General features: G+C 43.9%; 1 protein-coding gene across 18 annotated transcripts in view; it reads left to right on the top strand.

The window, feature by feature from the left end:
* Window positions 1-24,757, top strand: part of HNRNPM (heterogeneous nuclear ribonucleoprotein M) — a 40,179-nt gene that overhangs the window by 13,694 nt on the left and 1,728 nt on the right. For 2 of the 18 annotated variants that reach the window (XM_027547501.1, XM_027547506.1), the window contains exons 3-16: window positions 2,727-2,779; window positions 3,672-3,679; window positions 3,765-3,858; window positions 4,937-5,128; window positions 5,728-5,881; window positions 8,391-8,440; window positions 9,956-10,016; window positions 12,235-12,336; window positions 13,754-13,798; window positions 14,259-14,336; window positions 17,623-17,721; window positions 20,997-21,050; window positions 23,020-23,822; window positions 24,491-24,542. In XM_027547501.1, coding sequence (XP_027403302.1) covers window positions 2,727-2,779; window positions 3,672-3,679; window positions 3,765-3,858; window positions 4,937-5,128; window positions 5,728-5,881; window positions 8,391-8,440; window positions 9,956-10,016; window positions 12,235-12,336; window positions 13,754-13,798; window positions 14,259-14,336; window positions 17,623-17,721; window positions 20,997-21,050; window positions 23,020-23,822; window positions 24,491-24,542 — 1,845 coding nt within the window. The remainder of the gene's footprint in view (window positions 1-2,726; window positions 2,780-3,671; window positions 3,680-3,764; window positions 3,859-4,936; window positions 5,129-5,727; window positions 5,882-8,390; window positions 8,441-9,955; window positions 10,017-12,234; window positions 12,337-13,753; window positions 13,799-14,258; window positions 14,337-17,622; window positions 17,722-20,996; window positions 21,051-23,019; window positions 23,823-24,490; window positions 24,543-24,757) is intronic. The other 16 variants (XM_027547504.1, XM_027547519.1, XM_027547502.1 and 13 more) reach the window with 16 other exon arrangements.

Raw genomic sequence — 24,757 nt, 5'->3', positions numbered from 1 at the left:
CAATTTTTCAAAGACTTCGTTTTTTCATTCAGAAACTTTGATGTTTAAAGCTGCAGTAGAATTTAGCAGTCTATCTACTCTTGGGATTCCATGGATTCCATCCATGATCATGAACAAGAGGAGCAGCAGTATTTTCCATTAATACCTGCAGATTCTATCTCTACGAGACTTGAAACTGCCAGTTTGTTAACTCTGCCTCACAGCCTTAACTTCTGTGCTTGGGTTGATTTGTTCTTTTAAACTTCATTTCATTGAATGTGACTAGACTATGAATAGTTGACACATTTTGCCTTCAAAGTGTTAATAGTTGCACTGACTGTACTTAACAGGCCTTTGCTTTAATAATGTAAAACTAAAGGAGAGGTGACCTTTTTAAAGGTTTTGTTACCATCTTCCTGTAGAGAAGTATGAATTGGTAACTGTTGCAGATTGTCTAACCGTGGTTTGCTTACACCTCTGAATTCATGTGGTCTCTCAGGGTAGAGATCAGAAAATTATGGATTTATGAGGAACGTGGTTATTATGGAAACAGTGCTACTCATGGTAGAACCGCAAGACTTGCCTGACCTATAGCTAAACTGAGGATGGAGGTCTTTTAAATATAATTTTTAATAAGCAGCTGTACCTTTTGGGGAAGAGAGAACCCTTTAAGCAGAGTTATTGGTAGAGAGGATTGAAGTTGGATTCGTGCTGTCTCTAGAATGTTAAGTAGACAAAGTCCTAATTTCTAAACCTGGCTTTTGGTTAAAATGGTTATGATCATGGAAAAAGGTTTGGTTTAGACTTGCTTGGTTTCTGGGTTGCAGTGACAACTTTTTGATAAATCAGTGTCTTTATAGGCACAAACTAGAAACTTCTAAAAATGCAACAGTATTTGAATTCTGACAACATGGTTACAGCTGTCAGAGTTAGATACTGTGATTTTTAAATTTATTTTTAAGGTTATTAGGTAGTAGTCTCAGCTCTAGGAGGTTAACTTGGGATGGGGTCTCTTTCACTGTCTTGATACAACTTGACATTTTCATCAACGTGGAGTCAAGGGCTGTTGGTCCTCAAATGGCTGCTGCTATTGAAATAAATGGCTTTTAACATGGCCTCAAGAATGACCACAGCATTTTTGGACTTTCTTTACTTTTGTAAGGATGACAGAAAGCCAATTTGTATGACTATTTATTCCTTGGCTGTGATCATTTTTCAGTTGTGCATACTCCAAAAGTTAAACTAAACCAGTTCCTCCTAATTTTTTCTTTAGAAATAATCCTAATTTCTTTTCTTTGCACCGATTTTCCTTCCTGTTTTGTGCAAAGTGCTGGTGTAGTCTGTAATATTTCAGGAAAGGACAAAGGCGGTGAGGCTATAGATTTAAACTTTGAATCCTTGACCTTCTTCCTGTCCACTGCCATGCAAATATATTACTAATAAGTATGCTCTTCAAATTAAAAAAAATTAATCTTACTTTGCACTTAAGTCTTTTTGTGGTATATTAATTTAAAAATCCTTATAATTTTAATATCCTTTGAACAAAGGAATAGGCTAGGCAAGACTTGGGGCCATTAAGAGATTTATTTTTGTACTGCTAAACCAAATTGAAAACTGAGTGAGAGGAGGCTTTATCATCATAAAGAATAATCCTGAAAATGAAAAAAATATTTCTTGAAACAAAAGCCCTTTCTTGACTTTGGAGAGTCTGCTTAGTTGTTATTTCCTCCAAGTTAACACTAAAATTTCTAGGCTTTTTTGGTGTGTTTGTGCCATCTTCAAGTTCAGCAGCCATTTTGGTGGTTGTCTTGGTGGGTTCTAACATCTGGTTGTGGTGGTCATGAATTGGCAATCCAAACCTGGAGGAAAATCTGTGGGTTCTTTGGAAATGTTTGTTTTTTTCCCCTTTTGTGTCGACTAGCCTTCTGAGTGAGTCTTTGTAGCTCTTGAGGTGCCAACTGAGCTCTAAGTCTGCATTTATCTGTGTCCTGTAGTGAGAAGGTTGAGAGAGCAGTGAGAATAAAGCCTGGCTTAATTCATTGAAAAGAATGCAGATGCTGCTCTGGTTTTGTGATGAATAAGTTATACATCCTGCTTGTGATAGTTATGAAGCCTAGTGCTGTGTGCAGAAATCAGCCACAGAATTTGTGGGGCCCAGTGCAACATGAAAGCACCGGGCCCCTTATTTAAAAACTACTGAGCATTTCAAGACAGCAGCAGAGCGTTAACTATGTGCATGGCCCTCAGCAGAGCCCGATGCGATTGGACAGGTTGCACACTCCTGTAGCCAGCCACGCTGTGTGTGCGCCTTTTGAGCATATACATGTACACATCTTTGTAGTGAACAGTTGAGCTCATTCAGTGGCATTGCATTTAGTGTGCTGTTTACCTGCTTTCAGCAGTCAGTGTATGTGTAAAAGTGTTTTCCTTCCTTCTTCCCAAAAGTGAATCATGCAGACTTCTTTCCTGTAGATTTGGATTGCCTGTAGTCATGAACGAGCATTTCAGACAGGGAAATAGCTTGTTTGAGGTGGGAGGAAAATCAAGGACATATTGTTAACAACTTTCACCTACTTTTACTGCACACCTGTAATGCCTAGTGTGGCGGTTTAGAGAACATGGAGTGTTTCTGGGCTTTCTTATAAGGCAGAGGCTCCATACAAGGTTGCTGATGATTGTTCTAAATTCCCATTGTTTTCTTGGCTTTTCTCCCTTGGTTTATGTGTCGTCTGGAAACTGATTTGTAGTTGGTGAGGTAACATACGTGGAGCTCTTAATGGACGCTGAAGGAAAGTCAAGGGTAAGTGTCTGAGAGAATTTCTTCTGTGGATTTACTACATGAAAAATGTAACTGTATGGTGGCGTGGAATCGAATGAAATCAGGAAGGCAGTGAGTGCTCATGTTACAGTAGCTATGTTTGGTTTGCCAAACATCCGAGTGGGGTGGGAGGGGATTTGCCAACTGGAGTCCCGCTTTTCCAAATGGCTGGCCAATGAGCTTCTTGGTATTCTTTTTGGATGCCCAATTTGGATAACTGGGGACCAAGAGCAGCATTGTCTCTTTGTTAACAGAGGAATTGGCTGTGTGTGAATTATGCATGGAATTTTAGCGGTGGTATATTAATGTAAAACGTGTGTTCTTGTCTAGAAAATGTTACTTTTGGTTGTTTGCTGAATTTGAAAGTTGTGTGAACCAAAGATTCTGAAAAGTTGCCTTTGTGCCAGTAAATTGTAAAACAAATAATAAAATGTGAACGTTTAAAATTGGCCTCGTTTAAAGAGAAAATTAACTATTTTCTGTCGTGCAATAGAATGGCTTAGAATAATCAAAAGGATGAGCTTAATTTATGGAAGGGATGGATTTAAGGAGGAGTATGACAAGGAATTGATTGAGTGCCGAGGGAAGCAGATCTAAAGTTTGTGTGATTTCTTGGAGAACCTGAATTAGGTCTGCTCATTATAACTTCAGCAGCACTAGTGCAAAAGCTGGTAATGTGAAGAGAGGAGACGCTAGGAGCGGAGCTCTTAATAAGGAAGGCCAGGCAAGACACTCTGTCAGCTTCCCCTTAGAAGGGTTAATTTAAAAACTGTTACAAAAATCATACTTTTAATTTATAACTGTCACTGAAATTTACTTTTTTTTCTTTTTTCCCCCTCTTGCTCTTCTGACTGGTCTGTGGCTTCTTCCAAAGGGATGTGCGTAAGTATTGTCTCATTACTTATTGGCAATTGAACCTTCTTAGCTGTAGGACTGGTTTCACTCATTTCCTTTTGACTCTTCATAGTGTTGTTGAATTCAAGATGGAAGAGAGCATGAAAAAAGCTGCTGAAGTTCTAAACAAGCATAGTCTGAGTGGAAGACCACTGAAAGTCAAAGAAGTAAGCTCATGAAACACTGTGGATACCATCTGTAGTTGTCGAGTTGTCCCTGTTTGGAGATAGGAAAAGACAGACATAGTCCTTGGTGACATTTTACAGAGCAGAACATCCTGTTGTTTTGTAAAGAGGAGGGTCAGTCGCAGGCTTCAGCAATCTTTCCCATAAGAACTTTGGGATAGTGGCTGAACATGTCTTGAGCCACTGCCTGCTGCCTTCCTGACACCTGTGGTTTGTCTTAGGCCAGCCTGCCTTGGTTTGGCCACTCAAACTGAGCCCATGGTTTTCTACTGTGTGTGTGTTTGTTTTTAAGGTATTCTACATCTGCAGTTTTACTCAGTCTGAATCCTCATCTTTTTTTGTTAAATGTGTTTGAGTCCTTTTTCGTAGCTAATCCAAATCAGGTGTCTTCTGTCCCTGAATGAAAATGGGAGGTTTTTGGTTAATTCAATCCTTCCTTGACTTATTTTTACCTCCTACTCTTGAAGGAAGGTCAGTAAGTACACAGAGGCCAGAGAGGAAGCATGGTAGGACTTGAGTGCTCTCATGTGAAGGTGGCACACAAAACAGCAGAGTTCAAGAATAAACACCAGCGATTCATGAACCTTTGCACACATTACTCATGAGTTGAATACCTGAATTCTTGAAGGATGAAGTAAATAACCTTGGTGATTTAGAGCTGTGTTTTCAAACTTTTGGGAAATCACCAATGGGGTTTACACAAATTATAAAACCTCATTGAATTAGTGAGAATTCAATTATACCAAGCCCTTGAAGATCTTATTTCAACCTGGAAGTTCTGGCTAATCATTTCATCCACCCCTTTACCTTTTGTTTTTTTCTTAGTTCAAATTGAGAGCTAAATTTTATACCCTTCCTTTCTTCCTCATTCTTTTGGCTGGAATTGTTCCTGGCCTGGCAATTTGGTTTTAGTTCATTTGAATTTCTTGTTACAGATTTTGAGAAATGGTTTCTAAACATCCTCTCAGTATCTGAAATTTTAGGAACATCACTTAACTGTTGGAGCTGGTTTTAATTGTCACTGGGTCAGTTAAATATAACCCTTTTGTGCTTATTTTAGGATCCTGATGGTGAACATGCCAGGAGAGCAATGCAAAAGGTGATGGCTACGACTGGTGGGATGGGTATGGGACCAGGTGGCCCAGGAATGATTAATATCCCACCCAGTATCCTAAATAATCCTAACATCCCAAATGAGATTATCCATGCATTACAGGCTGGAAGACTTGGAAGCACAGTATTTGTAGCAAATGTAAGTAAATGGACACATTGTTTCGTAAAGTTTGAGTTACTGCTTTAGATGGTCTTGTCAATGAGTTAAAACAGTAGCTCTGACATTTGAGCTGGGGGTGGGGAGGTGGGGGAGCTAAAGGAGGGTTATGGGCTTTGTCCCCTAATGACCACAGTAGTCATAAGTCACACAGGCTTGACCCATGGTCCTGTTGGGGCATGTTTACTGAGTTCTGCTTGTGTTTGTAAGAGTACGTGCCGGGTAAAGTATATGAACAGAGGTTGTATATTGATGTTCCCTTCTTGTTACATCTGGGTGTATGGTAATAAACCTTTGTCATTTGCAAAGGGAAAAAGTGGATTGGGGAGGATGATGGTAAACCTTAAATGGGGAGCAAAGTTTTTTAGTATTCACAAAATAAGCATTACCTTGAAAGGAATGAGGTGACTTAAATCGTTTCTTTAGAGAAAAGACTTTACTATTCAGTAAATAGTAGTTAAAATAGGCTTATGACATTATTTTTGTAACATTTTCTAATGCTTGTTTTCTACCCAAAGCATGTCACATTCATGTAGTAAAAATGTTTACAGTGAGATTTGCCTCTCTCTTCTCTTGATTAGCTGGATTATAAAGTTGGCTGGAAGAAACTGAAGGAAGTTTTTAGTATGGCTGGTGTGGTGGTCCGAGCAGACATTCTTGAGGATAAAGACGGAAAAAGTCGTGGAATAGGCACTGTTACTTTTGAACAGTCCATTGAAGCCGTGCAAGCTATATGTATCCTTTTTTTGGAATTCAACTTAGTGAATTTAGTTTGGCTTAAATGTTGTATTAGTAATGCAGGTTTGTGTGGGGAAGTGGTAATTTTGTGTATTAGCATTTCCTGTGTTACTAGAGGATCCTCAGGTGGCGCTAGTGGTAAAGAATCACCTGCCAGTACAGGAGATGCAAGAGATATGGGTATGATTCTTGGGTCAGGAAGACCCCCTGGAGGAGGCGATAGCAACCCACTCCAGTATTGTTGCCTGGAAAATCCCATGGACAGGGGAGCCTGACGGGCTACAGTCCTTGGCGTCTCAAAGAGTCAGACACAAGTGAACGTGTATGTACACATGACTAGAGAAAATACGTTCAGTTCAGTCAGTTCAGTTGCTCAGTCGTGTCCGACTCTTTGCGACCCCATGAATCGCAGCACGCCAGGCCTCCCTGTCCATCACCAACTCCCAGAGTTCACTCAAACTCATGTCCATCAAGTCAGTGATGCCATCCAGCCATCTCATCCTCTGTCGTCCCCTTCTCCCCCTGCCCCCAATCCCTCCCAGCATCAAAGTCTTTTTCCAGTGAGTCAACTCTTCGCATGAGGTGGCCAAAGTACTGGAGTTTCAGCTTTAGCATCATTTCTTCCAAAGAAATCCCAGGGCTCATCTCCTTCAGAATGGACTGGTTGGATCTCCTTGCAGTCCAAGGAACTCTCAAGAGTCTTCTCCACCACCACAGTTCAAAAGCATCAATTCTTCAGCACTCAGCCTTCTTCACAGTCCAGCTTTCACATCCATACGTGACCACAGGAAAAACCATAGCCTTGACTAGACGGACCTTTGTTGGCAAAGTAATGTCTCTGCTTTTGAATATGCTATCCAGGTTGGACATAAATTTCCTTCCAAGGAGTAACTGTCTTTTAATTTCATGGCTGCAGTCACCATCTGCGGTGATTTTGGAGCCCCCAAAAATAGTCTGACACTGTTTCCACTGTTTCCCCATCTATTTCCCATGAAGTGATGGGACCGGATGCCATGATCTTCATTTTCTGAATGTTGAGCTTTAAGCCAACTTTTTCACTCTCCACTTTCACTTTCATCAAGAGGCTTTTTAGTTCCTCTTCACTTTCTGCCATAAGGGTGGTGTCATCTGCATATCTGAGGTTAGTGATATTTCTCCCGGCAATCTTGATTCCAGCTTGTGCTTCTTCCAGTCCAGCGTTTCTCATGATGTACTCTGCATGTAAGTTAAATAAGCAGGGTGACGATATACAGCCTTGACGTACTCCTTTTCCTATTTGGAACCAGTCTGTTGTTCCATGTCCAGTTCTAACTGTTGCTTCCTGACCTGCATACAGATTTCTCAAGAGGCAGGACAGGTGGTCTGGTATTCCCATCTCTTTGAGAATTTCCCACAGTTCATTGTGATCCACACAGTCAAAGGCTTTGGCATAGTCAATAAAGCAGAAATAGATCTTTTTCTGGAACTCTTTTGCTTTTTCCATGATCCAGCAGATGTTGGCAATTTGATCTCTGGTTCCTCTGCCTTTTCTAAAACCAGCTTGAACATCAGGAAGTTCACAGTTCACATATTGCTGAAGCCTGGCTTGGAGAATTTTGAGCATTACTTTACTAGCATGTGAGATGAGTGCAATTGTGCAGTAGTTTGAGCATTCTTGGGCATTGCCTTTCTTTGGGATTGAGAATATGTTACTGTGGATATTATTACGGGAGTCCAATACTGTGTAGATAGAAGCGATGGTTCGAAAATGGGCACATGTCAATGGGTGGTCTTCTCCAGGGTTTTCTTTTTAGAGGGTCTGATTTGAAGGGAGAGGTAAATCCTTACAGGGCCTGTCTTCTCCAGTGGATTGACATTCTGGAAGAAGCACCTCTCTGACTCTAGGCTGCTCACTCTAGAGTGACCACAGAGAGGATACCACACAGGAACACTGATCTTAAACTCTGGTAAGATTGTCACTGAGTATATTAGCCAGAAAACACAGTACTTCAAAACATGCTAGAAGACCGGGCTTATTGGACGCAGTAGGAAAACTGATGTCAGTGCTGTTCTTTTTTTTGCGGGGAGGTGGCGGGCGAAGGGGGCGTTCATGTAGCACATGGAATCTTAGTTCGCTAAGCAGGGATCAAATCTGCTTTCTTTGCATTGGAAGCATGACGTTGAACCATTGGACCATGGAGGGAGTCCCTAATGTGAGTGCTTTTTAAGAGGAGAATGGTTTAGTGAGAAGTATAAGATTTTTTTTTTTTAAGGTTTTTTGAATGAAGATCCACACCTAAGGAGTAAGCAGAGGTTTCGTTTTATCCCCCTTGAGCCTTGTTTATTGTTGCTTTTATGTTTACTGTAGGAACAAATACTTGAAAGTATAAGCAGGAATCAAAATTACTCATAAATTCACTACTTAGAGGGACTGGTGGCAGCAGTTGGAGTATTTTTCTCTTGGGTATTTCTCTCGTGCTATGCGTGTTTTTAGAATTGCAAGAAATAGCCTTAATTGTAATATCAGCTATGTTTAATGGCCAGCTGCTGTTTGACAGACCAATGCACGTGAAAATGGTAAGTTAATAGGATCTTTTATTTATTTATTGGCTGTGCTGGATCTTTGTTGCCGCACACTGACTTTCTCTAGTTGCTGGGAGTGAGGGCTACTCTGTAGTTGTGGGCCACAGGCCTTTTCATTGCAGTGACTTCTCTTATTGTGTAGCACAGGCTCTAGGGCACATGGGCTTCAGTAGTTGTGGTTCATGGGCTGAGTTGCTCCATGGCATGTGGAATCTTCCTGGACCAGGGGTTGAATCTGTGTCCCCTGCATTGGAAGGTGGATTCTTAACTATTGGACCACCAGGGAATTCCAAGGATCTCTTTAATATACTCAAATAAGGTTAGCAAAAACATGGGATTATTTAAGAGTGTACATGCACATAGCCATTCTGCTCTATTTATGGATCAGTCTGAGTCAGAGTCTGCAGTATGTTGAGCAAATTTATGACAGAAATAACCAATAACTTTTGCTCATGCAGCTCTTCAGATATTTTTTCCTTTGCATGATCAGGAGTCACTTGAGTATCCTGTATCCTGCTTGAGCAAATGGTTGGTTTCAGAGAATGGTTATATACATAGGTTTCAATTTTCAGAGTATTAAAAGTATGTTTGGTTAGCATCCTATCTGTTGTAAACATAATGAAGTCTGATTCAGAAAGCCTTTAAAGTTCTTTTGGAGCATTTTAGTATAAACATTAGCCCAGCTGTGGCTGTGCCAAAGATGCCAAAGATAACAGTATTAATGATTAATACAGGCATGACTGGAACGTGCTGAGGGTCATCTAGTTAGGACTGAAGGTCAGGAAGAAAACAGAAGAAACTCTTAAGGATTTGTTTTGTTCCTTTAAGCGTTCAGTTTAGCTTTTTGGATAGATAATTGCTTCACATTATCACATTATAACATCAAGTTATCACCTGATAACTCAGTTGGTAAAGGATCCACCTGCAATACAGGAGACCCCGGTTCAATTCCTGGGTTGGGAAGATCTGCTGGAGAGGGGATAGGCTACCCACTCCAGTGTTTTTGGGCTTCCCTTGTGGCTCAGCTGGTAAAGAATCCACCTGCAATGCGGGAGACCTGGGTTCCATCCCTGGCTTGGGAAGACCCCCTAGAGAAGGGAAAGGCTGCCCACTTGTATTCTGGCCTAGAGAATTCCATGGACAGTCCATGGGGTCACCAAGAGTTGGACACAACTGAGCGACTTTCACTTTCATGTGATTCAAAAGTCAGAACACATGAAAAGTTGAGTGTGAGAGTCTTTCTCTTACTTTGTGTCCAGGTCCCATTCTTCCTCCACAGTGACGTGAACGTTTATTTTTTATCTTTCCCCCTTTACATGAAAGATCGCAACTCTCCCGTATTCTTTTTTTTCCCCCATATTCTTTTATTTATACTTGGCATGTTCTTCCGTGGCATGGGTGTATCATCATGTCTCTGATCTGTCCTCTGTTGATAGGAATTGTTTCCAGCTTTTGCTGATGCTGGCAGTGCTGCAGGGAATACTGAGATTTATTCACTTTCTCTTTCAGGATGAGAGGGCCTTACCAAAGGGAGATTTTTTCCCTCCTGAGCGTCCACAACAACTTCCCCGTAAGTGTCTCAATTATTATGGCTACGATTTTGAATTTAACATATTCTAACCAGAAAATTACAATTACATTTGAACTTGGGCTGTCAGTCTGCAGTTATCTAGACTGTTCTTGAGCAAAACATTCAAAAAGATTGTTTTCCTTATAAATTTTTTTGGGGTGAAAAATAAGCAGAGAGACAATATAGGAAGGGTTGTTAGGATTACATTGCGGTGAGGCAGGCTGCCCAGGACACAGAAGGTGTAGCTGGGAAGAAACAAACTGCAAAAAAAAAATGAAAGCCAGCTTGCACTTGGGTTCAGAAGAGATTGGTTATTACAATATGGCCTAGCAGTCCCACTCTTAGGTGTACACTACAAGAGAGCTGAAACCTTGTACCCACACAGAAACCTGTACACAGATATTCACGACTGCATGGTTTCAGCTGATGAATGGGTAAATAAAACATGGTAAATCTATACAGTGGACTATTAGTCAGCTGTAAAAAAGAAACAAAGTACTGGTAACATGCTACAGTATGGATGAATTTGATTCTGTCTATTGGAAATGTCTAGAATAAGCGAGTTCATAAGACAGGTGGATTGTGATTGCCAGGGCCTGGAGAAAGGGTGAAGTTTATGGTGTGTGAAGTATAACAGTCAGAATTTTTATGTAGGGTTATTTGTGACATCCAGGTGAAAGTCCATCCTGGGGCAGGGAAGGCATAGGTGGGAAGAGCGGGTAATAGTGAAGTCATCCTGGGTGAGCCCACAGAAGGGCAGGGAGTCTGAGCACAGGGAGCAGTGGAGGGGAGGTTTGTGGTGGCCTGAGGGGCTGTGTGTCAGCAGTGCAGGCAGGGCTGGCCTGTGGGAGGCAGACTGAGGCTTGGGATAGGGCCAGACCAGCTGGTGTCTGTGAGAGAGGACTTTTCCTCACGTGAGGCTGTGGGGTTGAGGTGTTTGGAGGGCCGGCCAGGGCCACCTCCTGTCTGGAGCAGTGGCTCATGCCTAATGCTTAGCCATCAGAGGTTGAATTGAATGGGAGCCTAGACTAGCATACTAATTCTTGTTTGCAGTTTAGGATTATAGAAGCATAGTAGAGACAGATTTTTGAGGGGAAGTCCATGGTTTCACGAATATAAGATGGGTAATCTGTTGAAAGTTAGCATTATTTAGAGATGGACCCCATTTCCTTGTCATAATCTGTGTGGTCTCTTACGGTAATTACCAGGAACAGGGTGCTGGCTCTTGCTGATTTTGTGCCTAGAGGAGGAGGTGAGGGCTGCTTGGCAGCCAGACTGGCACCCTGGGCTCCAGGGAGCCCATTATTTGTGGCTTTTGGTTTCCCCAGAAAATCTCAGGTTGACTTCAGTGCTTTGGGGAGTAAGTAACCTTGGTGAGCTCTTGCTGCTGTTTATGTGCGGTTTCAGAACACGGTTTTTATCAGATTAAAAATTGGAGAACTGTTGTTTTTTTGTTTTGTCAATGTTGTTTTTTTTTTTAAGTGAACTTTGTTCCTATTTTTAAAAATCTCACCTGGTCTTAGCCTCCAAGCCATAATCACCCAGAGCATTGCAAGTATCATACACTCTGAGGCCTCGTTGGCTGTTTTGAGATTGGCCTGTATTCTGTGGGTAGGGTGCAGTCCTTGGCTCAGGAAGCTTTCTGGGTACTAGATGGGTTCCTTGGATACACTAGCTTCATTACTCAAACCACCTGCAGCAGAGTCAGAGAATAGCCTAAGCCCAATGTGTTAATTGGCTGGTTTATCACATTGTTTTTTTCCGGAGAAAAGTCCTTTGGGTCACCAGGTTGAGAGATGAGGGTTGGGTGTATTTGTGCTGCTTTCTTTGTGAGGTCTCCAGTTGCCTTTTCTGATTAAACATTTCTCATTTCACTATTCAGGGAAACAAGTAGGTGCTCACAACTTGTCACTGTGTGGGTTGTTGTTCACAGATCTTCTCTGTAGTTCTCATGTGAACTGATTTTTAGTTGCGCTCGTTTTATATAGATCACACATTCTAGTCCCTGTTGTTTTAGGAGAGCTTATGCCTTTAAAGGGAGAGCTCCCAAATGCATCAGTGTTGAATCATGGATTAGGCCCTGGATTTGGTGGTGCAGATGGGCGGTGGGGCGAGTGTAACAGCTACTACACAGTAAACAAAGGGTCTTTTTAACTTTTAGGGTCAGGGCTTCCTAAGGAAGTAGAATCAATACTCTGACTTTCTCATTTCCTTTCAGATGGACTTGGTGGTATTGGCATGGGGTTAGGACCAGGAGGGCAGCCTATTGATGCCAACCATTTGAATAAAGGCATTGGAATGGGCAACCTGGGACCTGCAGGTGAGAAGTACAGTGTGCCTCTTGACTGGGGATTTCTGGGGAAGTTAAAGTTATCTTAATAATTTTTGGGATAATTGGACATTGAGTAGTTCAAGTGGAATGAGGCTCATATTGGGACAAATTAATTCCTTCCTTATTTATCTTTGATGCATTTTAATTGGGCTTCCCTGGTGACTGAGACGGTAAAGAATCTGCCTGCAGTGCAGGAGGCATGGGTTCAATCCCTAGGTCGGGAAGATTCCTGGAGAAGGAAATGGCAGCCCACTCCAGTATTCTTGCCTAAAGAATTCCATGGACAGAGGAGCCTAGAGGGTCACAAGAAGTCAGACACGACTGAGCGACTAACTAACGTTTTGATTAAGGCAGTATTTTGCATTTTTACCAAGTGAATACTTTCGTGCTTTGCATTTTATCCTCACAAGTCCTTCTGAGCTGAGATACTCAGTTAAGCCTTTGGATAAGAGGAGGCAAGCCAGAGAGATGGTCTTGCTCAAGGTCACACTATCAGTTAGTGACAGAAATTCCTGATCTTGGGACCACCTCACTGCCACCATCTATCACCCAGATGCCTGTGGGCTGTCCCCTGGTGTTTACAGGGCTTCTTGAGGCAGGGGCATTGTCGGATGCAGAAAGACATGGAGGGCCTCGTCGCATGACTACATAGCTCTCCTAGGCCTGTTTAAGAAGAAAAGCAATAGCTAACGATTAAAGCTTTGACATGTAGAATGAACTTTAAACTTCACTTTTTGGTGTTTTTGTGCAATGAGGCATTCATATCATTTAAACATACTGCGTTTTTACGGCCTCAGACTTATGTCTTGCTTGCAGTTCTTTGAATTGCAAGATGGATACTCTCAACCCTGCTACCGTCAGTTCTGCTTTTCCTTTGTCTCCCTCCCAGATTAAGCTCTGGGGCTGAAGAAAGTGTTTCAGGTGGCTTTACTGATCTGAACACCACATCCCCTGACCTGACACCTCAGAGGAGAGTCTGGGGTTGAGGAGAGGGAAGCCTCAGTGTTTTTAGGAACTGCTCTTAGAGAATTTTACCTTTAAAGGAGATTTTAAAATGTACTTCTGTTCCCTGAAGTAAGCTTCTAAAAAGTGAATGTGCCCTACTCTCTTCCTAAAACTTAACATTTCATGTCTAACTTGGTCATTTAGTGAAACTGTATGAACACTATCAAATTTTGAGTCACAGGATGATTATTTAGTTAAAGGCATAAGTTGCTTTCTTGGGATGTACTAGTTTGTCAGTTGAAATGGAAGAGCCCCTACCCCATTTTTTTTTCCCCCTTGACAATTAAACTATATTTGGAGTCAGGGATATTTTTTGCTGTTTGGAATTTCTTGTGCTTTTTAAGTTCAAACATTACGGCTTTGACATAATTTTAGTTTGCATTGACTTTTTCTTTTTAAGGAATGGGAATGGAAGGCATAGGATTTGGAATAAATAAAATGGGAGGTAAGACAACTCAAATGAAGTATGAATGTAACTACTTTTAGGTATGGTTTCCCCTCTTTTCTTCCCTTTTGCTTTTCTCTTAAGCCCTGCATGAAATTTTCACTTGGGTTTCCAAACAGTTTAAGTCTAGAGATTACTTTTACCCATTGATCCTTCTATTGGGCGACTTGGCTTTTGGTTCTGGCTTTCTCACTGACTAGCTCTGTGACCTTGGGCAAGTCACTCCATCTCTCTGGGTCTCTCTTTGCTTGTCTGTTCATTGACTGGATTGGATCAGATCAGCCTTTTGAAGATAGTGATTTTTAAGTAAGGGCTCTAGCCTTTTTTCTCCAAAAGCCCTTAAGACTTGGTAAGTTTTTGGCAGCACATGCCCTAGGTGAAACTTGTGAAAACATTTTCTATTCCTGTTCACTTTGAGTCTTGTTAGGCTGCTGCTAAAATGTAAATATGTCTCTTTCAGGCATGGAAGGACCCTTTGGTGGTGGTATGGAAAACATGGGTCGATTTGGATCTGGGATGAACATGGGCAGAATAAACGGTAAGCTCTGTGTGCCTACCTACCCTTTCCTGTCTGTTGGCTCTAGGTGACCTTTAGGCAGCAGACTGATTTTTAATAAGTGATTTCACCCTCCCACTTTTGTGCTGAATCTGTTAACTTTGAATTGCCTTAAATAGTTTGTATTCCAGAAGCTAGATTTAATGGTAGGCAAGTGTTCATTCTCTTAGTTACTAAACTCTTGAGGTTTTCTGTTTCAGATCTTCCCGGTAATTGTCCAATAAAACTTTAAAAACTTTAAAGCATTCCTGTGGCCTCCAGCACTTGTCTCCCCTAGAGTGCTGGACTGGGTGAGGCTTGATCATCTGCTCTGATGTCTGCAAATTGGGAGTGGATGCAGCATTTGTTTAATTTTGTATTTATATCATGTGAAATTTGGTGTACTACTGTTTAAATCTTACAGGCCTCCCATCTTAATAACTGAGACATAGTTATGTCAAGTATAATGATAAAACTGTTATTTCATTTAGTTCTTGTAAGAACCATATGATGTGTAGGTACTGTTATCCCCATTTCATTGGAAATTGAGGCCCAGAGTGACTTGCCTAAGGTCACATGGCTAGTAATGATGGAATGTGGACCCAGGCTGTCTGACTCCAGAGCTTGGCTCTTAATCTGAGATCCTGCCTTTTAGAATTGTCTCCAACATAGACACCACTCCCTCCCACCCTATCCTTCCCCCAAATAGGGCTATAGAGGGCCATGAAGATCTTGCTGCTTTTGAGAGTCTTTCTGAAATCCTCTGTGACCCACAGCTGTGGGAATGCTGCTGTTTTACTAACTTTTGTGGAATGAGAAGTTATTAAGAATTGGGGGCTGGAGGGTTTTTTTGTTTTTTTTTTTAAAACTTTTAAAATTGAAGTATAGTTGATTTACAGTGTTTTGTTAATTTCTGCTATACAGCAAAGTAACTCAGTTATTATACACGTAAGGATTTCGGTTTAAATGTTTCTTTGCTGGTCTGTGTAACATACCATGTGAAGACTGTATAGAGCAAGTAAGAACCTTACTAGGATAGATAGTAACTATCAAACTGGAAAGACAGATTCCTGTTGAATAAGCTGCCCTTCTTCTTCATGGAGTACCTTGTTCTAGATGATGATAAAAAGATTTAGGAAGAATAATAAGAAATGAAGGAACAGAGGTTTGTGTTTCCAGTGTACTTTCAGGCTTGTCTTTAGCTCATGTGTGCATGGGATTTTTAATAAAAAGTAAGAATTGGAGAAGTCTGGCTTGATGAAGTATTTGCTCAGAGCAGATGAACCATTAAAAAGGAGATTTGGGTTGTTGCTCTGAGGAGTGGAGTGATATGATTTAGAAGTTGATGGAAATGAGGGTGGGCCTATGCTGAGCCATGGGGACTAAGTCTTGGGAAACCTGGCCAATGGAATTCAGCAGTTACGCTTGTGAGCCTGGTGATTCAAGGTTCCAAGTGCTGAGTGTCTTGAAGAGCCATAGTGGAGGATGTGTTGTTGCTCTTGTGTTCTTGGATGTTCCCAGATCCAGACTCGGAGTCGTCCTCCTCCATCCTCTGCAGCAGAGAGTTGGAGGTTTCCTGCACTGGAGCTGTTTTGAGATTTGAGTTGAATTGGCTTCAGAGCCCTTGGGCGCTGGGTCCAAGGAAGGTTTCAGTCACTGGAGAAGTTAATAAAGATGTGTCAGATTTAACTCTTAATGTTTAGTTGATGATCATGATGCCATCCCATTATGGTCACGGGTGCTGACATTAGACTGTTAGAGATCAGATTCTCAGGGCCAGTCAACCAGCCAGTGAGGGTCAAATCTTAGGATACATACAAACATTTTTTTATGGGAAGGTCATTACATATCAAGCAGTGATTGGTTTGATGCAGTATTTGACAGTGAAACTTCTTTCTCTGACTCTTGCTCTCCTTTTTGTGTTGGGGAGAGTACCTTGGAGTTTGTATAGTGCTCCCTGTGCTTGGGAAGATAAGTTCTGAGGCCTTTGCCAACACGTTAATGCCTGCATATGATTTCTTTGTTGGGGGATGTTGCGTTCTTCATGGGCTTATGATAAGGATTAAACGTGCACGGCAGAGCTCCCATCCGTTACCACTCTGGGATTTCTGTTCTGCCTACCATACACAGGCTTGCTTGAGTTAGATGTATTTCTAGCAGATAGCAAGCCACCAACCTGTGACGCTCAGTGGGGTGGATTCAAATTGTGACTGAAGTCCACTGCTGTTATCTGCTGTATCTTATTAATTCATAATGCTGGCCTGCTTCCATGTTTATAAATATGTAATGCATTCATTTGCTTCATTGAAAGTATAGGGGCTCCAGCTGCATTTTTGATAATTGTGCAATAGAAAGCATCCATTATATAGCACCTGTACACCTCATGTTTCTCAGGAGCAAATTAATAAACCAGATTTTCCAAGGACCTTTCAATATGGAAAGGAGACAGTGTGATGCACACTCTGTCTTGCTTTAGAGGAATGTACAAGGGAAGAAGTAGTGAATGACAGGAATCCTGAAAGGGTTTCTCAAACAGGTGACAGCAGTGGCAGGGCTTTTCCCGCACAGGAGCTAAGACCTTTGTTTCTAGAAGACGTTGTGAAAAAGTAATAAGTATTCCTGCAGTCAGTGTAGAAGAATGAAGTTCCCAAACCCCATTATATAGATCAAACTGCTCCAGTTATTGGAAGAGCAGTTGTGTTGTCTGTCCACAGGTGTCTTTCTGTTCTTGTGCTGGTGACTGGACCGTGGACTTCTGTGTTGGATTTAGGTTCCAGCCTTTGCCTCCCTCTTTATGGAGCATATGACATCGGTCAGTTTCTCAGTCATTGAGCCTCACTTTGGGGCCAGTAGTGGTGGAGGGTGATGCAGGTGTGCAGGCTGGTTATGAGGAGTCCATGAAATCATAGCACATGTAAAGGCCCTGGGCTGGGCAAGCATGAGGGGGTGCCCTAGAGCGGGTAGCTGCTGCTGCTGCTGTGTGTAACCTGGGCAGGCTCTCCTGTAGTCTTCCCACGCCAGCTACTGCGGGAGTGGGTGCTCAGTGCACTCTCTGTGTGATTGTGATGTAAGCGGAAGTTACATCTCAGTGGACTGAAGGTAGGGTATTTTCAGGGATTCATTTGTGGTGACTTGCTTTTTTAAGGAATAGAGGATGAATACTGGTTTCCTGTAGAAAACTAAACGTGCTGACTTGCTGGTAGTTGTTGTGTATCTATAGTTTTGGGGTTTAATGTCTAAAACATAATGGCATTCCTGGAAAGGCCGAGGGTAATGTTTTTCTCCACAGAGATGGAGCGTGGCAGGGGTGGAGGATTTGAGAGAGACTTTGCCAGAAAGCAGATGGGAATGTCTCGAAGCTTTGGAGAGCCCCTTGGCAGAGGAATGGGTAAGAAGGCCCCATGGACCCCATGTGGGCAGGGTCAACCCTCCAGGGGTGCAGGCTCACCCTGATATTGGGAGGTTCTTAGGCAAGTCAGCTATTTTTCTGAAGGCTTTTAAAAAATTGTATGTTTTCTAGACCTGATACAAACTTTTGGTCCTTGAATTTTTTATTGATAGCAGCAGCAGCACTATTATTGTTTCAGTCTTTTCAAATGGCTGCTTTTTTCACATTGGTATAAGGTGTTTTCTTGCTGCAGAGTTAAGACTGCTGTATTTATGTGAGGTTGTGGCTCTCTAGTCATGGGGAAGATTGTCAAGGCTCAGCGGGGGTGTGAGTCTCCTTAGTCCAGTGGCCTGTAGGGTTCCAGTTGAATGAGGGTGTGCTTGCTCTTGCATGTGAAAGAGCTCTTGGTGAACCAGGGAAGTTTCCTAATGTTGGAAGACTTTGAGTACTGGGTCCATCTAAATGTAGTTTTGGTTAGTTTGCAGAGCAGTATATTCTTTACTTTTCCATAGTTGGTTTCCCCTGTTTTGAGCTTAGATGTTTCTAAGAATTTGTCAGCCTAATTCTTCTCTGTTAATTAGCGTGGAACAAGGAGATTGGCTATTCATGGGCTCTAGAGTTTGTTTCTCTCAGGAGATTTAGAACGTGGATAACTCCCCCCCGCCACACACATGCCCCCTTTCCCCATCTTCACTGGCACATCATCCTGAGCAGATAGGCGGCTGCTAGGTCCTAGCCTCAGAGTGCTCAGCCTCTGTCTCTGTGGGACACCTTGGGCTAGGTGTGAGAATTGTAAGCTTTTTATGTCTAGTTTGTGTGAGCTGAGCTGTATTCTTAGAATTTATGAAGGCCCTAGAAAATTTGTCATCAGTGAGACAGGGTTCAACATTCTGCAGCTTATCTCCAGGAACCCAGTCTTCTGTGTTTACGTCATGAAAATCAGGAATTATTAAGAACTGTTTCTTTCAGAGTAGCCGGTTGAACTTTGGTTCATTTACCCCCCTGACCGTGGTTAGGAAAGTTGAGTGACTTTTCTTGTATCGACATTGACTGGTAGTCAAGATTTTTTTCCTGGCTTGCTTGTTATGACTGTTGCTTTATTCTAGATTGAGCTTTAGAATTTGGGGGTAAGTGATTAGGTCAGTTACAAGTTTCTTGTTGCCATAACTGTCTTTGTTTTTGTGTCTTGGAATGGTGGGATATTAAAAAAATTAGTTATTGTCGTTGGACTGCAGATACTAATTTGTAGATGAGAACAAAATGGCACATGACTTTGCTCCCTCAGGCACTTTCTCCTCCTCTTGAGCCTTGATCCTTTGCTGCTCTGGGTACCTCTCAGCTCTGACGAGGCTGTCAGCTTTGCCCCAGGTCCTGTGGTGGCCCAGGAAGGAGGTGGCCTGCTGAGGTCCTCTTGTGTGGTGCCAGGAAACTTGTCCTCTCCCGACCTGAATACAGAACGGCCACTGCCGGCCTCGGTCTCTCCTGCTCCTCTGGGCCTTCTCTCTGATTGAGACCGCATCCTGTTTGTCCTGAGCCTTCCCACAGTGGCCATAGCAACAGTAAAGAGCTTTTGTTCTCTTGCTTCTTAGGATCAGACCCAAGTTAGCAAAACGGTCTTTGTAACAAAGCAAATTTTGAAGTCAGGTTTTCAGAGGAGTTGCCTGGGTGGTTTTTCAGATTCAGTTTCTGGCCTTGTATTCCTGTGTGGCTTATTTGACAGGTCATTTTGGTGTGCCATTCGGTGTCCCTTCCTGTCAAGGCAGTAGATCTCTACCTCTCTGTACGGACAGCTGTACTTTGTACTGCAGGGACGTAGATGGATCCTTGACCTTGAAGAGTGTGCTGTCACCTAGGAGTAATGCTAAGAGTGGCTCAGGGCAGCGCCACAGGTCAACTCGGAGAAGTGACCTAATTGAGGGAGCCGTGGAGATGCTGGCTCCTGGGCTCTTGGCAACCATGTGAGCACCACACAAAGGCTCTTGTTTTCTCTGTGTTAGGATTTATAAAAGCACCACTCTAGTTGACTGGTAGAAGTGGTGGGGGTGCAGGAAGATGATGCAGTAACTGCAGGGCACGCTGGAGGGCTGGGTTTCAGCATGGTAGAAGGGTCCATGCCCATAGAGAGGGCTGACAGAGTCAGTTGCAGAGGCTTGGAGGTGTTGGTCTACCTTGGATGGGAAGAACAGATTAAAATTGAGAGTCAGAGCAGAGAGGCCTGTGAATGCCCTTTGTGAAAATAATTTGGTCTTTCTCTTCAAATCAGCAGTGGGCCGACTGCGAAGTCTTTTGCAGGGAATGGTTTGATCCATGTGATATTATAGGAACTAAACCACAGGCCTGGGCATACAGAGCAGGCTCCCAGGCGTCATGCAAGAGTAAGCCCTGGTCTTGCTTGCAGGTGGGAGGTCTGCTTCTTGGTGTACCTTCCCACCCCCTTCCTTTAGCAGGTAATTGTAACACTTAAAACAGCTGCAGGGCGAGGGTTCAGTCTCCTCGTCACAATATGAGATGTGTTGTATGGCTGTTGTCCATGTTGCTTAGTACTCTTCAAGACCAGTGAGAGGGTGGGGACAGGTCTCTCTTACATAATGAAAGACCCAGAAGAAACTGAAACGCTAACACTAGCTTAAAATAGGTTTTTCTGAACCTCCAGCAAGCAAGCAGCAGTATTGCTGTTTTGGACAGCTGAGCATATTGGGGTTTGTTCGCCTGCGGTGGCGTCCGTCACTTGGTCACCATCACATGTAGCTCCCTCCACGCAGGGCTGGTGGGCTCAGTTGGCTACCGCCTTGCCTGGCCTGGCTTGTGGACTGGGACGAACTTCCAGCACTGCACAGGGTTACTGCTGGTTTTTATGGTTTGGGCTCTCAGTGTAGCTACAGCAGTTTGTTGAAGAGTACCTGTGAGGGGTTGACTGGAAATGGGCGGGTGAGTGTGCTCTTCAGTCTGCGAGTCCTGAGGGTCTGGACCGGCTTTAGAAAACTGGGCTGCTGGCCCCCCGTTCCTGCTGTGACTTACCGAGTTCAGCTCACGGGTGCCTCTTTCCAGAGGCCCTCCCGAGCAGGCCTGGGCCTGGAGCTCCATGGGTCCTGCCATCTGACCCGTCGTCAGGACTCTTGCAGCTTCCCAGTAAAATGACCTTGTCTGTGTGTGTGTTTCTCAACCCCTCCCCCTTTCCTTTTTTAATTAGTAGTAGTCCTGCTCTGGAATCTGTGATAAATTTCTATTTCCATAGAGGAATTTGGCTAATTTTTTTTTCTTCCTGATTTCCTTAGAAATCCTAAGTAATGCCCTGAAGAGAGGAGAGATCATTGCAAAGCAGGGAGGAGGTAGGAAACGCTTAGTTTTGATGTTTTGATGTTTAGAATAGGCTTGTGTTACTGGGGGTAGTAGAGTGTAGTGCTGAAAGCATGGGCTCAAAAATAGACTGCCTGGGGTGGGGAACCAGCTCTGCCTTCTCTTAGCTGTGTGACACTTGGCAAGTTACTGAACTTCTCTGTTTTTCATGCTGTAAAATGGGGCTATCATGGTACCTACCTCATAGGGTTGGTCTGTAAAGGAAATGAGTTAATGTGTACACTTTTGCCATTGTCAGAATGTCCATGTGATCTGGGGACTTACTTGTTTCTAGTGTAAAATTGCAAATTGCTAAAAGTAAATATCTTAACCTGATTATAAAAGTGTACACCACCTAATCATAACAAATGGACTGTATACATGTACTCAAATTCAGAAAATTATGAAGAACGTAAATACCTGAAATCTCACTGCCCAGTGATGAATGCTATAAATATTTTGAAATACATTCTTGCATTAGTACACCTTTTTTGACGGGTACCTAAAACTAAATGTAGTTATTTCAGAAAAGGGGGGGGAAAAAAGTTTTTGTTTTTTTTTTTCTTATGGCTCTGAGCATCTTGGCATGTCCTTGCTAACTCCACTTGCTGGAGTTACTCTGTGGTGGGCCGATTCTAGAATTCCATGTGGGTACTGTTTCTTCCTAGTTCTCTGCTGCTCTTGGCATCTAAAGTGTCACACTCATTTTTGATAATCATTTGGGTATGCTATCCAACCTCTCTAGACTTGTTAACATTTTTATAGTTTCTGAGATATTTTGGCTCTGGAAGTTTAATATACTTAAAATTATGTTTATATTTTGCCACTTGGTATGTTGTTACTCAGAGAAGAAAAGAGTCACCAAGAAGTGGCATGCCTTGTGCAAGGTCATGGGCTTGGTCAGTTAGAGGATCAAAGAATCTCCTCTTCTTGATTTGCATCCTGGCCTTGGCTACTTGATTCAGTAGTGGCAGGCTGGGTGCTCAGCTGCTCATTTTTCAGAGGCCGGTGGTGGTGGTGGTGGTGGTGGTGGTGAAACTTGAATGAGAGGAACCCTTGGGCTTTGCATGTGGAAAAACTTGGTGGGCGGTGCCTTGGTGATGGAGCAGACCCTCCTCTCTAAAACTGCAGGTATCTCAGGGTCCCTGTGCCCTGCTGACCTGCCGTAGTTCAGTGTCCAGCTGAACCAGGAACCATGGCAGTGAGGGACTGATCCCAGGCCACTTCCAGAATCTTCTCTGCAGTGCCATCGGCTTTTTCTTTCAAAGCTGGCAGAGTTACACATGGCACAGTCAGGTGACGGTTTCCCTGACAGACAGAGTGAGGTTCATTGGAAGTGGCTGGCTGTGTTCATTCATAGATAAGGGTCTGTATTAGTGTTGATTTTGGTTTTATTTGTCTCTTCCTGATCACATGGCTGTGTAATAACTTCTGTATGCTGTGGAGGTGCTAAGGACATGCAGCCAAACTGGTTACCAGCAGGGGATTGTAGAGGACAGGTTGGGGGATGATAGAGCTTGTGAGCAATCCTAATTGTCACTATTTATATTCCATGTAAGCTGGTTGGGTGACCAGCTGAGTGTGGGGCTTCTGTCCCCCACCCCTATAAATGTCTTTTTGGGGGGGCACTGCAGAGTTCTCAGGAATTGATGTCTGTTGCTCACAAAGCTTGTCCCAAGTATCAGCACCCTCAAAGTGATGTGAAGGACATTGTTGATAAAAGTCCTCGGGTGGGTTTTCCCCCCTTTTAAATTTTTCTGTGGAAATTAACTGTGGCACCGAAGTAGGAAGAATGATGTACTCACTACCCAGCTTTTGAGGGTTATCTATGATAAATTATTGCTGAACCATGGTTGAGCTTGTAAACTGCCCAGGCCTCTGCACCCAGGGAGCCCTCCAGGCACAATGTGCATACAGGTCCTCAAGCCCCTGATATACACCTGTTCTGTGTCTCCATTTTAGGTGGAGGCGGAGGCAGTGTCCCTGGAATTGAGAGGATGGGCCCTGGCATTGACCGCATCGGGGGGGCCGGCATGGAACGCATGGGCGCAGGCCTGGGCCACGGCATGGATCGTGTGGGCTCCGAGATTGAGCGCATGGGCCTGGTCATGGACCGCATGGGCTCCGTCGAGCGCATGGGCTCTGGCATCGAGCGCATGGGCCCCCTGGGCCTCGACCACATGGCCTCCAGCATCGAGCGCATGGGCCAGACCATGGAGCGCATCGGCTCTGGCGTAGAGCGCATGGGTGCCGGCATGGGCTTTGGCCTCGAGCGAATGGCCGCACCCATTGACCGTGTGGGCCAGACCATCGAGCGCATGGGCTCTGGTGTGGAGCGCATGGGCCCTGCCATCGAGCGCATGGGCCTGGGCATGGAGCGCATGGTGCCCGCAGGCATGGGGGCAGGCCTGGAGCGCATGGGCCCCGTGATGGATCGCATGGCCACCGGCCTGGAGCGCATGGGCGCCAACAACCTGGAGCGCATGGGCCTGGAGCGTATGGGCGCCAACAGTCTCGAGCGTATGGGCCTGGAGCGCATGGGCGCCAACAGCCTAGAGCGTATGGGTCCTGCCATGGGCCCGGCCCTGGGCGCTGGCATTGAGCGCATGGGCCTGGCCATGGGTGGCGGTGGCGGTGCCAGCTTTGACCGTGCCATCGAGATGGAGCGTGGCAACTTTGGAGGAAGTTTCGCGGGTTCCTTTGGTGGAGCTGGAGGCCATGCCCCTGGGGTGGCCAGGAAGGCCTGCCAGATATTTGTGAGAAATGTAAGTGGCTCTTCAGGAACATCTCGGCCCCTGTGCACATGGGGAAGAGGGAGGCAGAGGTCAGCAGGACCAAGGGTGGCAGGTTGCAGTGAGAGGGGATGGCCTCAGAAGGAGAGCTTAGCATGCAAGGCCACCTTGCCTTTGTCCCCAAGGTTTGGTGTCGGTAGAATGAGGTGGGAACATGAGAGCTTACGACACTTGTGCAGCAGAAATAGTGGGTTTTGTGAAATCCTGGGCTTCTCTGACTACTAGGTAGAGAAGACTGTGATCTGGAGAACTTGAGGGTTTTTGTTTTTTTTTAACTCTCAGCTTGATGAGCTGCTAAATACCTGGCATGACAATTCAGAGTGGGGAGAAGGCTATATCTGAATTACCTTTACCAGATGGACCACTTTTAGCCACTGTGCTGTGGTTCTGTGGGCTGTTGACTACGGGCAGCTGTGCGTCCTGTTCCCTGTGTGAAGTTGCCTCAGATAACAGGGAATGAACTTGCTGTGCTAGTTTAGGACCTCACCCAGACAGACTTGTTTTCTGCTGATCACCGCAGTGTGAAGGTCAGCCAGTATCTGTGTGTAATGAGAGGTTTTAAAGGCATCCTGAGACATTTTAGGTTTCTGCATTAGGATTTGGTTGCATCACTCACCAGTTCCCCCTTTCTCCACTCTCAGCTCCCGTTTGATTTTACATGGAAGATGCTAAAAGACAAGTTCAACGAATGCGGTAAGTGTTTGAGAGCAGCTTCCTAAATGCTTCCTTGTGTTGTGGCTTGTGTCAAGGCTCCCATCCTTGTCTTGTAGACACCTTCCATGACTCTATAGAGGACGGATGGGACTTGCCATTTTTCTGCCTGTGCAAATGCTCAAGCCGATTGTTGAGTTTCCTGTTATGTGTCAGACACTTCTTCACCCCTGTTCTCATTTCATCTTTGCAGTGTG

The sequence above is a fragment of the Bos indicus x Bos taurus genome, chromosome 7 (assembly GCF_003369695.1).
Source record: "Bos indicus x Bos taurus breed Angus x Brahman F1 hybrid chromosome 7, Bos_hybrid_MaternalHap_v2.0, whole genome shotgun sequence".
Classification (NCBI taxonomy): domain Eukaryota; kingdom Metazoa; phylum Chordata; class Mammalia; order Artiodactyla; family Bovidae; genus Bos; species Bos indicus x Bos taurus.
The sequence above is the reverse complement of the archived record's forward strand: the minus strand, read 5'-3'. Positions and strand labels throughout refer to the sequence as shown.